Here is a 14,581-nt window from a genome sequence, read left to right as displayed (position 1 = left end):
GCTTACATCGTCAAATCCATCCTAAATTGTTCTTCACCTCACTTTTCCTCTGTTTAGTCTCATTACCTACCTGTTTACACATCTGTTGTAATGAAGGCCTAAGCTGTACAGTAAATAGACTGATTAATAAGTAATAACATGGATTTATCAGGAAGGAAAGATAATCTGGAAAACATTAGAAGGTTCTGACATTGTGGTTTAAAACTGTCAGCAAGGACAACGAGCAACGGCTTTATAAACAACTCTCTGGGTCAGAGTCAAGGTTTAGACACCCCCTCCTCCATGTTCACTTAACTAGTCCGTATATCACATGAAGGAGGAGGCTTCTCTGTCCAGAGCTGCTGTAAAAACCCTCGGAAAGAAATGCGACAGATGTGTTTTCAGGTGATGTAAGTTGTCCACACATCATCTCTTTCAGTTACGTCACAGAAACAAACCACAAATTGTAGGAGAACGTAGCACAAAAACATGATTATACACATTAGTTGCCGTTTTACTTGTCGTCATCCCGTTGACACCAAAGGGAAAAAAATGTCAAGAATGCAACAAAAATGTGTTGATTGGTGCGTGTTTGCATTACGGTACTTACATTCAACAGCGCTCTTCTTTTAACTGCGAAGCGCTGCATGTAATCACTGGTCAAACTGAGGCATATACTTAACAGTGCTCATGGTAGTGATTGCAGAGGGTACAGGTCAGAAATGCTAATGGCGGTCTGTGTAAATGTTGGTTATCTGGATGCCAATGACGCAATGAAACACCCACATTAGAAAATATGACAAGAGGTGGACAAATGACAGTATAGTTGTTTATTTTCACTAATGGACAGTGTACAGAGTATGCTGTGCTGCACTAATAAAATCATCACTTGTTTTATAATAAATAAACACACAAACACAGACGCAGACGTGGGAGAGAAAGAGAAAGTCACAGCTTTCCAGAGAGAAAAGCCCTTTACTGAGACTACGCTGGTCCTCCTCTTAAACCAGCACTACAGGAGATGTGGGAAGGCGTACCGAGCCAGTTCACTGACTCACCAAGGCTGTGGAGGCAACAAGTGCAGATGAAGGAGCTGTGGGGAGTGCTGGGAGGAGACTCTGTTAATAAAATGGGAGTATCATGGGCATGACTGCATGTGATAGTTATATTAGATGATAATTTGCAGATAAAAAAACTCCCTTGTGAGGTTAGCAGGGTCTCCGAGCAGGAGTGGGAGTGAGAGAAAACAAGCTATGAAGCAATTCTTTTTCAGTCTTGGACACAGAGGACAGAGAGAACCACTGTGAAATTCTCTTAAATGGCTCTTTTTCCTCTCCAACAATATTAGGGTCTAAACAGATGTGACCGATGTCAGCTATGAGTCACTTTAAACTACTAAAAACATCAGTGACCGACCATCAGAAGAGGCAGACGTGAAAGAGGAAGCTTGATGGGAGACAAAGACACAAATCTCAGCACCTGAGAATTAATACCTGATATTCAACTTGACTTGCTGGTATAAATGCTTTCGTTCAAAGGGAATAGTAACAGGGACAAAACTGTAAAACACAGATATATTGACTCAAGGATTCTAGCAGTGGATACAATTTGGATGAACCAGTTTTCAGCTTCTCCAACCTGCAGGTGATTTAGGACCCTTTGGATTGGGGCTCAAACTAGGTGCAGCAACTGCTGTTTGGTGTTTAAACTGTTGGATACAAATAAGTGTAGCTATATAGACAACACATATACATAACACATAAACAATCAAAAGTAGAAAATGTATAAAGCAAAATAATATATTTCTATATTTATACATTATGCATTAACAAATGCACTTGCATTGATGGAGGTAGATAGCAAAGATTCAGAGGTAAAAAGGCATATAGATGTTGCTGTGCTTTGGAGGAGAATAAGTACATAACGTGGCTGTAAAATCTGAAAATAAATGCAAGAATTTCTGTGTGCTTAGCAATAGTGTATACAGTACAGAGTATGAGGTGAAAGGAAAAAGTGGCAGGATGCTGCTGATCTCCTTGAGTTACCCATCCAGTAATCTGGATCAGAGGGGTCTGGCTTGGCTGGCAGGGTTCTCCACGGTTAGCAGGAGGTGTTGAGGGAAATCTTGTCCCCGCGTACGGATGTCTGGAGTTTACACGTCGGCTCACACAAAGAGCACAGAGTAGGGAGGACACCGGCAGCCCTCAGCGGACGACTCTCGCACCCAGGAACCATGACAGCCCGGGACTGAAGCTGCTGCCCAGAACGTTCTGGGAAGAAAAGGACCAAGCAGGCATGAAACAGTTAGTGACCAAATGGAAAAAGTTTATTTTTACCTCCGTCAAGAAGATTATGTTTTCAGCCCTTGTCCGTTAGTTGGTTTGGTATGTCTGCAGGATTACACAAAAACAACTGAAGGCTTTCCACAAAACTTGGATAAAGGACGGATCCAGGAATGTTTTTCTCACTTTCTTTAACATTGCATGATAGGGCGTATTTCTTTTTTATGTTTTAAGACTGGGAAAAGGAGACTGTCCATTGGAACTTTCCATTTACACAGCAAATGAATATGCACTGCTTGGCTTTATACCACTGGTTTTGGGGAAGGTGTCATCCTAGACATAAAGTATATTAAGGGCAATTAAGTGCCTTGCTCATGGCCTTTGACTTAGTAGATGCTGTCAGGGGAAAATATATTGTTCCACCCAGTCTGCAGATGGCTGAGCTGTATTAAAAGCTATACACAGGCCAACTACCTTCAACTCATACACTGTCAGGAGTGTAATGGGTGAACACATCTTTGGTTTTGATTCTTTGGTTTACCTGGTGCTCTCTAGGCCATCACCTCCACAGCGGTCTGACTTTGACATGGCATCACTCTGACACTCTGCACAGACCAGCCTCTCTCTCACCAGATGAGCACTCCACAGTTTGAGTTTACACGCTGCACTGGTCTGTTTCACCCGCAGGTACACACAGTAACTGCAAGGAGAGAGAAAGAAAGAGAAATAATAACTCAATTTCACTTACATCTGATTCTTAAATCAAGACAAAAACACATGGGTCAAGAAGTCCAATCACACACTTTTGGATCAAAAACCTGCAGATGTAATCCTGTGGGAACGAAACTGCTCATACAGCTCTGAAGCCAAGAGCTCAACGATGTTTGTTATATATGGAATATGGCACAACGGCATCAACAACAACAGAAAAGACAAATGGAAGACATCCAGACGAAGACACGGCGAGGCAAGAGAGATTTAGACACTCTACATAAGTCATCTCTCCTCCTCCCTACATCCACCGTGGCCTGTTTGATGAAAGCCAAGTGGTGATCCAACCCAGCAAGCTGTGCTTGATCACAGCTATAACGAGACAAAAGACAAATCAAACGCCTCGATAAGAGATTTGCTCCATTTGAAGGTGATCCAGCAGTGTCATGGTCACCTGCAGTATCCTTGTATCAACACAGCTCACCCTGTGCACTGGAAACAATAATACCGTCTTGTTTTTGTGCACACTGTGTTCTCTGGCAGGCACTTTGAACTTCTGCACTATTTATTTTGTCTCTGATTCAGTCAGCTGTGAAAAAACACCATCCCCAGTGGGACGGTTTGTCAAAGAAAACATGAAGCTGTCGTTTTTTTCTTGAAGACCTTTTCCACCAGTAACATCTTAAATATCATTATTCAGGTCTAATTCAGAGTGTTCATGCCTGCGTTTGAAGCCTGCGTTTTCAAGGCAAACATGCAAATGGTTGAGAGAGTAGAGAAAAGTGGATCATTAACATAATCACTGATGCTGGATGGATTCTATCAGCAGTTCGCATTAGCATATGTCTTTGGGATTACTTCAAAATTATGCAAAGACATTATGCACACATGCATTTTGCTCAATTTCCCTACTTTCCCCTGTAAGTCCCTGATCTTCCTGGCAGATAGCACAGGTGTTGAACCTCCACAACCTCCTACAGTACAACTAGAGAACCAAAGACAACTACCAATCACCATCTCATGTCATCTTAACCCCTCGTTTCCAGGGTCATTTTACACCGCCGACATAACAGGGCACCAGATGTCTGCGTTAAATCACCCTGACTCTGTCATCCACGCTGAATTGCTCTCATTTATGAGTAATGTGCCTCCAATTCTCCGATGCTTTGTATTTCAGTCAAAATAAAAGTATCCGATGTCTTTTTTAATCAGTGTAAAATGCTGCGGGCTGTCAGGAAACCATCCATGATATTATTCCCTGGTCTCTGATATTCTTCGCCTCTGAGAACATCTGCAATCAGCTCAGATCAAAGATGACATCCATGCAGGGAGAGTTTACCTTTTACATGGATTTTCGCTGCCTTATCAGTAAAGGTCAGCTCATGATGAAAATATTCAATGACGGCGTTCATGTTACAAAGTCAAAGCAATTTCAAGGCCCTGCGTGCTATGGCAACCTTGGCCTCGGTCTGCAGTGTCTAATCTTTTGGAGCACAAAGTTGATCTGAAAGTGACCTTTGTAACTGAGTAAAATCCAGATTCATCAGAGAAGAAATGCAGCTTCGAAGCTTTCGAGCTGGAACAAAAGAGGTTTACGCCTCAATGAGCAAGTTGACATCTGAACGTTTTCTTTTATAAAATGATTGCTGGCATAAAATCAGAGCATATTGTTGCTTTAATTACATCTATGAATCAAATATGCTTTTGAACATATTTCAGTCAAAATGCATAGATGACATTTTTTAAATGAAACTCATTCGTTGCTATAAAATCCCAATGTCTATACAGGAAATGCAATCATTCTCCGGTCCACACACTTCAGCTGTAATTACCCCCTCTCTGCATCGACTGCACATGAAAGCCGGAGCTACAGACAAAAACAAAGAGGGCTGGCCGGGTCAGTCAGTCGCGAGCAGTCGTGTGTGTCTGTTTGCGGTGTGTTAATAGAGGCTCTACCTGGCCTTCTCCTCCTTCATCAGCATGTGTGGTCGCCTCCAAGGGTCCTTGAAGTTCCTCTTGAAAGAATCAGGCAGGATCTTTGCCACCTCTGCAGGTCGGGTGCAGGGATGAAAAAGGTGGAAATGAAAAAGGCAACAATCATGTCAGATGAGCTCTTGTTCCCACTGAAGAGCATCTTTTTTAGTTACATTAATGAAGGTATAAACACACCCAACATGTGGTCTGCTGATTGCACAACTCAAAATGACTAAATGTATCAGAGTGGTGTGAAGTGAAGTCCTTGGAAACCTTCTACTTGGAAAACTGTTTCTGCGTTTTTGAAATAGTGCAGCTATAGATAAGGCTGCAGAACAGATGTTTTACTTACAGTAAAAGTGTTAACAAGGACCCCAGAGAATACTGAAACACCAAATTAATATGTAACAGAGGTCAGAGCAGGAGAGCGTGCTTGCATAAATGCATGCGTGCAGGGGCATGTATGGAAAAGCTCACCTTTCGCAGTGCTGCATATGGCGTTGTTTCCAAAGCATCCTCGTCGCTGTTTGAGGTCAGGACAGGGCGTGCCTCCATTTCTAGGGGGCACAGATACCTGGCGACTCCTTTCTGTGCTGCCAACTCCACACGGAGATGTGCACGATGACCATGGACCCCACGATCCCACCACACAGTCAATGGCTGCTAGGGAAGCAGACAGAGTGATCAGCTGAGGGTTTTAGGAGGAAAACGTCCAAAGACATCAAAAAACATGAAATATCTGTTTTTGTTTTTTGTTTTTTTAGGTTACTTTAGGTTCTTTCAGTTTTACATACAGAAAATAACAATTTGGATAGGTGAGATGAGTTTAATTTAAAGGGACAGTTCACCTCATCCATCAAGACTGTTTTGTTGTGGCTACAGAGCTGTCTATTAATGTTTACTGTGTTGTTATGATTAGATGCATGCTAGATTGACAAATAACACTACAGGTAAGAGGAAAGATACGTATTTTTGATTTTGGGGTAAACTGTCCCTTTACGGACGATTTAAAAGGCCTTTAGGGATGTAGAAAAAAACATCTTTGAGAGACTCAAGCACTCTCCAGTGGCGCTTTCACAATAAATGCTATAATTCTGACAGACAAATTGATCTTTACCCCAGAGGTAGCTGTAACTTTCCTCTAATCTTTGCTATCATGCCTGACTGCATGGCTGAAAGTGTGAGCTGCAACACACCCAGATGTAGAGTTGCATGACATTGCCCTGCACATAGGTAGGTGGGCAGCCAACAAGTGACTGGGTCATTACCATCCACGAATGTCAGATCAGCCAAACCCCAGACTCAGGAAGTCTGTGACCCAGGTCAAATGTGGGGGCCATTTAAATAAGAAGCTAATTTTGCATCCTGTTCCCTCTGGTTTCGCTCTACCCCACAATTAAACACACACACACACCACATAAACACAGCAGCAGCAGCAATCAGGCTTCCCGTTCAGTAGGCAGATTTAGCCAATTACATCAGGCCAAAGAGGAAGCTGTACTACTTAGATGGCTGCTCTGATCACAGCCAAGAGTCTCCAGCAGTAATCAAGCCTTGTCCAACTCGGAGATTTAATAGCGGCAGACATTTAACAGCTTTGTTTTCAGGAGGAAGTGCCCACTCCATAAACATAAACAAATAAGGAGCGAGGGACTCAAATGCTCACACACACTCAATTAATAAATACAAACATAATTACCAAAATACCTTGTTTAAATAACCTGATATTGGTGTGGAGCTTCTTTGTAGACAAGCAGAGGATAGACTAGTTTTAATACAATGAGAGCAGGTGCACCCAGCGTGAAGCTCTTAGATGTTCTCGGCGAAATTATAGGGAGCGAGAGGATAAATATACCATAACTGAATCTAATCCTCCCTCGCCATCTAATCTACCTAACTCTGTCTTTATAATATGCGCTCGCCCCACAGTACAATGCTGCAAGTGAATAAGTATCTGTGTGTGTGTGAACAGGAGAAAGAGCGAGAGAGAGCTTTCAAGGTGCCGCCTGTTCGGTTCATTCCCATGGTCCTGTTGGGCTTTCGGAGGCGGGGGGCTGTCTCAGTGACACAGCCGATCCACAAAGCCACTGTGGAATCTCTGCATTCCTGCACATTAGTGCTGCCCACCTGACACTCGCCTTTCCCAGATCACCACACACACACACACACAGACACACACACACACACATCGAAAGCAATTTCTGTCAGATTAAACCCACCTACTTGGGCTTGTTCCACCTTCAGTCATCACCCTAAAACACACAGACATACACATTACCCTGTGTAGACTTGTAGAGGGAACCTTTCTTGAAAGAATACTAAGGGGCGTGAGCAAATCCGATACCATATCAGCTTGTCTACCCTTGCCTCCTCCACCTCTTCTTATCCTGACTCCTCGCCTTTCCTTCCCTCTCCTCCGTCCTCTGACATTCGCAGGGGCAGATTTTCTGTTTATCTCTGTCATAGAGGGAAAACGCAAGGCAGCTGAGGGTGTGCAATGAAACCTGGAGAGTCAGCGAGTTCCCGCACCAAAGGGGGGAAACAGGGCTATTACCCCCCTCTGATCGACACACACACCACCAGGACAGGACTGAGGCCCCTGTCTGGAAGTCTCAGCCTGTTGGCCCCGAGCCACCAGAGGTCAGAAGGTAATTACCAAACTGTGGTGGTCCCCCTGCTCTGCTTCTGGTACCACCAGTGCGACAGTCCCACCACCCACATGATAACCCTGCTGACAGTCTGACACAGCCTGACCCACAGAGCTTACAGCCACCGTTGTCCCCTGTCCTCCATTGTTGACGAGAAAGTCCCCCAGTTGGAGAGCACGACACCACCTCTGACCTTTGACCCCCAATACAGGAAACAAATGGCCCTCGTTGTCAGCATGTTTTGTCTTTTAAATCAGCTGATATTTTGTTATTTTGTGATTTCAAGTGCTTTAAAAATGTAAGCTCTCTTCAAACAAGACTTTTATGATATACAGAGACACTGACACTCTGCCACTGACTTTAGATCTGTGTTTTCTAATCTTTTGGAGCACAAGGTAGTTGAAAACATTCAAATTAACCAAAATCATCAACAGACTGTGAATAAATAGCAGTTTTGACATCAGAATGTGTACGAATTGTTGTTTTGCAGAGATATCTACTGAAGTTAGCTCAAGCTCCAAGTCAGAACTGCTGGTAGTTCCTTTGTTTCGTGTCAGTTAAATCTGATCAAACCACACCAGGCAAATAGTTGTCAAGGGCGTTAAATTAAAGATATCTGCAGAGAGGGTGAACCACGCATGAGATGAAATAATAAGGACTGCAGCTATAAATGAGAGTAATGGGAGTTTATTTGGACGTTGTTGAAGCTCAGTTTCCTGTCACACAAATTCCACTAACTGACCCGAACCACTGAGTGTGTATCCAACAACAGCACTTTTATCTCCCGACTTGTCTGCCAATCTCCACTCACACTTGTTACAGTCAGATAAAAGCGTACTATCTGGCTTTTCACATTAGCATTAGTTAGCTTTCTCCTGCACTCTCACAGGTTTCTGCTTCCATTTAAGGGTTTCATAACAAAAGAGTTATCAGACCTGCCCACCCAATCTGCTTTATCTTTTTCTCCCTTTATCACTTTCTCTTGTTCTTTCTCCCCCATCTGTCTCCCTTTTCTGGTCTTCCTTTTCACTCTTCCACCCCCTCCATCCACCCCCCATCTCCTCTCTGATTGGACCCAGATGTCCAGCTGCTCTGGAGGACCACTGCACCCCAAAACCTTCCCACTCAACTTCCCTCCCTTGTAGAGAGCTGGGCTTTGGTCCCACAAGACAAGCCTTAAAATGTTTGGCGACACAAGGGAGGACCATAAGCCTGTGAATAGGGGTGAAGGACACGGGACTGAGTCCTAATAATAGCTTAGAGCATAAATGTTTCCTGTAGACACCTTGAAAAGAGGAGCCAGTCAAAACGACTAATTAAAAGGATTCATTGCAAACACAGCTGAGGCAGATTTTCTGTTAAAATGGCAGCACCTAAGAAGTGTTTGCACTGCGTGACATCCCTGTACAACAGCTATTTACCATGCTCATCCTTTTAGTTTAGTGTGTTATCATATCTTTACAATGTATTTGTATCTAAGTGAAGCGATTGTTCTTAAAGTGTTGCTCCATTTAAGGGTTGCTAAATTAGAAGGAACACTTTCTTTAATCACCGGGTGGTTTCTTGCCACGCAGATAGTTTTATGTTTAAATTGTCCAGGTAACCACCTCTGATATTTCTGCCACAACATGAATGTACTGAAGAATGACATTCAAATGCTCGTGACTTTGGAAATTCCAGTTTTCCCTCTGACTACTCTCTACAGAAGAAATGGTTCCTACAAAACTGTTGACATCCTTCAAGTTCAATGTGGAACGTAACATTTGAGTTTCTTGCTCATGAAGATGCCAGATGAAGGACATCAAATTTGCCAACAGGAGCATTTATCGCGCCACGAGCAGTCGGCTATGTGAGTACCAGGAGAAACTGGACGGGAAGCTGTTTGTGCCAAAAACTGCAGCAGCTGGCCCGTTTCAGCCAAGCTGAATCATATCACGTCCACCACTCATAAAGGTTGAAGAAGGAACGCGTGGGACGCGAGGGAGAAGAGGAGGGAGTGAACGAAGGTGGAAAGAAACAAACATTGTGGCATGACAGTGTACCGCGCCCTTAAGGAAAGACAGAGAAGCAGAAGCGCCTACAGGAGTGACAGAGGAATGATGAGCCAGCCTCTGGGGTATCTGAGGTTACAGTATGTCTTCCTGCTGAGGTGAGAACTACCAGACGCCACAGTGGGAGAGGAAAGCTGCTGCCCCCTCCATCCTCCTGTGGGCCAGTTTCATGTCTAGAGTCTCTGAGGAGGAATGAGCAATTAGAGAATTACGGGCTGAAGTGGAAATTATTTGATGTACCATTTCCGAAGAAGACAACTCCCCGCTTGGATTTCTAACACTGAACATACTATACAGTATGATTCATTTGAAATGTTCATTGGTGTATCCAGTTCTCTTTGAATGACCTCCTCCTCTTCTGCTTTAAACAGTAACATCCTGTATTTATGAAGCATTAGTGACGGCATAGCAATGTGAAAAATGTAAACGCGTAACAGTTTAGAGTACAGTTAACAAAAATGTCAGTAGTTACACGGGAAAGAGTAGAGAATGAATCAGGAATTACCTGATAATTAATGAAGCGTTAATGAGTAATTCCTGAATGACTGTGACTCGAGAATAATGATGAGTTGCCACAGAATATACTGGGAGATACTATATTATTAATCATTGGGTAATAATTAGTTCAGAAATATCTGAATGGACATACTGACCGTTACTGATTTGCTCTAAAGCACACTCCCTTATTACTTCATGATAATCTCTAGCAGCTGCTGAGTTTTTACTGCAAATTCACGAGTTCATTAAAGCAACATTATGCAAGTATTTTGCAAGTCGGCGCCCCTACAGTCTCAGAGTGTAGTTCACTTTAACACCACTGTCGTACTGAGGGTGAGGGTTAGCAGCGGCTTCGACGAGGAAAATATTTTCTGGTTTTCCTGCAGCTGCTCTGCCACAACTCTCGATGATACTGAGTTTCCTGATAAACATGAATGTTTACTTGTTGCTAAGTGGCAGCTAACTGCTCCAAACAGTAGTTGCTATTAGCTAGTTAGCTCAATTAGCCGTGCAGCTAGTGGTCCCATTAGCTGACTATGGCCAGACTGGGAGCTTGGAGCACCTGAGGAGTGTTGGTTTTTGCACCGCTAACACAGTGCCTCCCCCATGATGCATTTCTCCCTGTTTCAAAATAAGGTCTCTTTCTAAGAGGCTGACACCAGCATGACTGAATTGGAAATTAAAAATTAAAATTTCAGTTTTTACTTTTGTAAAATTATTTGCAACCAAAAGTACTTGAGCTTAGTTTTTGCTATGAGATATTAATGTGGAAATACTAGCTGAGAATCAAGACCTGCAGCTAGAAGCCAGACTCATCGCCAAGCTATGCAGGGTGGTTTAGATGACAAATGATGTCAGCTTGCTGTATATCAACTCCAAAACCTCAAGAACTATTAAACAAACTTGTGGATATAAGACTAAGCATGAATGTACACCTCAGTAACTCATGTCTACCCTCAAATTCTTCCATTTTGATGGATTTTTCAGCTTAAATGTCGTCGTTACCAGAAAAGCCAACACGTTTTTTTCCAATTTGAATACCAGACAAAAACTGAAAAAAAACATCCCAGTATTTGGCACGTTCTGCCAGTCAGGTGCACAAAGATTTCATACTTGGCAGGCCACAAAGAGCTGGGCACATCCCTTAATTTGTTTGACTGTATGTGTTGTAGGGAGGATTTATTTTCATTCCAACACTATCTTCACTCGTTTAAAGTTAATTCCCACAGCTCTTAACTGAATAATATAAATCATACGAGCACAGGAACATCCTCCACACTGTTTACAACCAACAAAAATTCCTGCCAGATGCTTCATTTGAACATCTCTGGAGAGAATCGCATCACGCTCGAAATACTTGTAACTGTGGCTCAAACAGTCTTTTCTGTCTCTCCTCTGATGTCACCCACTCCAAGCTCCCTGCTTGGCCACAGCTGACATGACTAAATTACAGACTGTGACAGACAGTACACAGACGGACTCCTCGATGCTACAGAGCTGCAGGATCAGGATCAGATAAAGTCTGAGTGTAATGTGGGTGAGAAAACATCGGGGTGCTTTGATGGAGCCGTGTGTTGTGTTTATACTGTACAGATGCTCAGGTTGCAGAGGGAGGATGTCACAGTGCTTTTCTCAGCATCACTCCACACTCACTGATCCATACAGCATTTATAGGTCATTGCAACCATGATAATAAATCATTCTGGTTTGTATGATTATTGGGCTTGTCACATTATTATTCAGCAGACAGTGAAACATTATCCAACCTGTAACACCTGCATCTCACCATTGTGTGATTCTGGTCTCACCGTGCCAAAATCCCCGTCTGACACGTGAGTGAAGCGATGCACATGGCAGCCGTTAGCTGACCTCTGAGGGACCAGCTGCTGTTGAACGGTACTGTGATGACTCAACACTGACCTGAGGTGCTACACTGAGCTTATTCTGTGAAGTTTCAGCTTGGCAGGCGCATGGGATGGATCAAGTGATGCCTGGACTGCACTCAGCTGGCTGCTGGGTGATAAATGCTGTCTCTACATGCCTCTTTGACTGATTGGTGGATAAAAAGCACAAATTGAGGTTTGAGTCTGCAATATTTCATCCAATGTGTTGTAAATATAGTCTAATGTCCGAGTTTATTCATTGTACTCACATCTCCAGAACCAAACATGATAATGCTGAAAAGGCTACCTCTATGCTTCTATGGTCAAGAATTACAATGATGCTACAGACAACATCATAAACTGTTCAGGCGAATAATTGATGATGTGAGATGGAAATTACAGTATCTGAAAACCTAGACTAGACTTAATAATACCATGTCTGTTGGATGCATGTTGTGATGAGTTTTAAAAGCTTGATCCTTTGGGCTCGGGGGCCCCAAACTGTACAAGTGCGCCAAGTTTCATGCTTTTATGAAAAAGTTCACATTTCAGCTCAAATTTGGCATGTATCACCTGGACTATAATGGTGCTTTTGAATGTTTTAGCCCTATGTGTTCGGGCCATTACAGCCAAACACTTCCTCCATTTAACATAATGCAGTTTAAATTGTAGATTAATTGGAAAAGTCTTCACTTTGTGGCCGCATGATAATAACACCACTCAGACCAAATTACAGGCAGTCATGATGGTACAGACCCCAGCAAAAATAAAAAAATAAAAAATGGAAAATGAAATGCAAAAATGATCATTCTCACTAAAATCGTGAGTCATCGTGAGTCGTACTTCATCGCTGACTTTTGAAAATAACTGCAGGACTACAGCATGCTGCAGTGATTAACAGGTGGTTCAGCCATCTTTGCAGTAAACAGTGAGGTCAAATAAAAAGTACTCCATCGCAGCTCTTTTGTACACACTTTTCAGTGATGGACTCAAGAACGGACGAGGCAGCCTGTTCACATCACAGCACAGATGCAGCACTCAAACAAAGGTTCACTATGTATACACTGAATGTGCCTAAATAGAGGGATGGCTGCAGCATTTGAAGTGCTCTTTGACTCGGAGGACAGACCCTGCAGGTGCTTGTTAGCGTGCACTTAAGGCGAGGGTCCCGCTCTGAGTGTATCTATACAGATAGTCACTCCTCTGGTGAACTTGAGATGTTTCAACATACTGTAAGAGCTGCCTCTGTCACATCTCGCACAGACACGGCTCCACTGTCAGTAATCCTGACCATCTTTGGCTGTCTGTTCCCATGGTGTCCATCCCCTCATTTGTCCATATATAGCAGCAGCAGCAGGCAGGATGATGAGGCACACTCACATTTTAGGGATTCAGTGGAAAAATAACCTCAATCTACTGATTTCAGCAGTGCAGTTCACTCTTTCAAGGGAAAGCCAACATGCTGGTTTGTGACTGTTATGATCACTCAGTCCACTTTCCAACCACTTCATGGTCAGGTCAAAGGTCAGCCCTACAAACTTCAAAAACACATACACCATGAAGACAGGAGGTACCCCTACTAATGGGCACCTCTGTCTGGTCACTTTAAACAAACAGCCTTAATGGGCGCACTAGAGACAGCTATGTGTAGTATGTCTCACTGTCTCCGTGTCACCTCACTGTCAGCCATCTCTGCCTCTAACTGGACAACAACGAACAACAGGCATCACTGAACAGAACACTGAATCAGCATACAGTACAGCTTTGAGTCTTTTGTTTGTGTCATTTTGAACTTTCAAGAAAAGAGTCAACAATTTCTGAAGTCACTTGATGCCAAATTGGGGACAGAACCAGCAACTCACCAGATATTTGGCACACACGCTGGTAGTCCTCGCAGCAGTCTCCGGTCTTCTGACAGTAGGTGTCACAGTAGCACACTGTTTTTCTCTTGGTGTACTCAAAACATTCGTTGTTCCGGCCGGTGCAGCAGTTCGGGCTCTCTCTCTCCCGGCAGCCCGCCTCGGCCCGTGGAAAAATCTCCCCGCAGAAAAACGCAAGATATCCACAAACGACGAGCCCGAGGCGCGCTGAGCTCCATCCACGCGCTCCCATGACTGAAACTTTTCTGTGTCCACTTGCTCCACACACTCCTGCTGCTGCTGCTGCTGCTGCTGCTGAACGCGTCACTTCGGATGGTTCTTCTTAAAAGTGGATTCTTCTGTAAAGAGGGAGGTGGTATTTTCTAAACAAAATCCAAATCCGAGGTAACTTCGGCATTGGCACCTACACGAATAACCGATGCGTAAAAGTGGAGCCAGTGTGCGCACCAGCTCTGCTCTACCCGTCTGTCGGACACCGCCCCTTTACAGCTACTGTTGGTTACCAGGAGAGACGTACAGTACCAGCCTCTCCCCCCTCTCTCTCCTCTCCCCCCTCTCTCTCTCCTCTCTCTCTCTCTCTCTCTCTCTCTCTCTCGCTCGCTTGGTTGCGCAATTTGTAACAAAACAAGTGAGTGCTATTACAAAATGTTGTTGTTCCCTCAAGGGGTGTTGGAC

At 43.6% G+C, this 14,581-nt stretch overlaps 1 protein-coding gene across 2 annotated transcripts; it reads right to left on the bottom strand.

The window, feature by feature from the left end:
* Positions 1-794: 794 nt before the first annotated feature.
* Positions 795-14,364, bottom strand: LOC311261100 (somatomedin-B and thrombospondin type-1 domain-containing protein). 2 transcript variants are annotated; one of them, XM_084359493.1, is made up of 5 exons: positions 13,889-14,364; positions 5,424-5,609; positions 4,929-5,019; positions 2,803-2,961; positions 795-2,249 (listed from the first exon to the last, which is right to left on the bottom strand). In XM_084359493.1, the coding sequence occupies exons 1-5, from the start codon at positions 14,136-14,138 to the stop codon at positions 2,144-2,146; spliced, it is 792 nt and encodes a 263-aa protein (XP_084215619.1). In that variant the 5' UTR covers positions 14,139-14,364; the 3' UTR covers positions 795-2,143. The 2 variants fall into 2 exon arrangements, with proteins under 2 accessions (XP_084215619.1, XP_084215620.1); XM_084359494.1 differs by having other exon boundaries at positions 5,424-5,606.
* Between the last annotated feature and the right edge of the window lie 217 nt (positions 14,365-14,581).

The sequence above is a fragment of the Pagrus pagrus genome, assembly GCF_965226575.1.
Source record: "Pagrus pagrus genome assembly, chromosome: 8".
NCBI lineage: Eukaryota > Metazoa > Chordata > Actinopteri > Spariformes > Sparidae > Pagrus > Pagrus pagrus.
The sequence above is the reverse complement of the archived record's forward strand: the minus strand, read 5'-3'. Positions and strand labels throughout refer to the sequence as shown.

Coding starts and splice junctions, on each gene's coding strand:
- LOC311261100 (XM_084359493.1), bottom strand. CDS start 14,138: ATGGGAGCGCGTGGATGGAGCTCAGCGCGCCTCGGGCTCGTCGTTTGT. Junction 5,610..13,888: donor GCGTGTGTGCCAAATATCTG/GTGAGTTGCTGG, acceptor CTGCTTCCCTAG/CAGCCATTGACTGTGTGGTG. Junction 5,020..5,423: donor CATATGCAGCACTGCGAAAG/GTGAGCTTTTCC, acceptor CCCGACCTGCAG/AGGTGGCAAAGATCCTGCCT.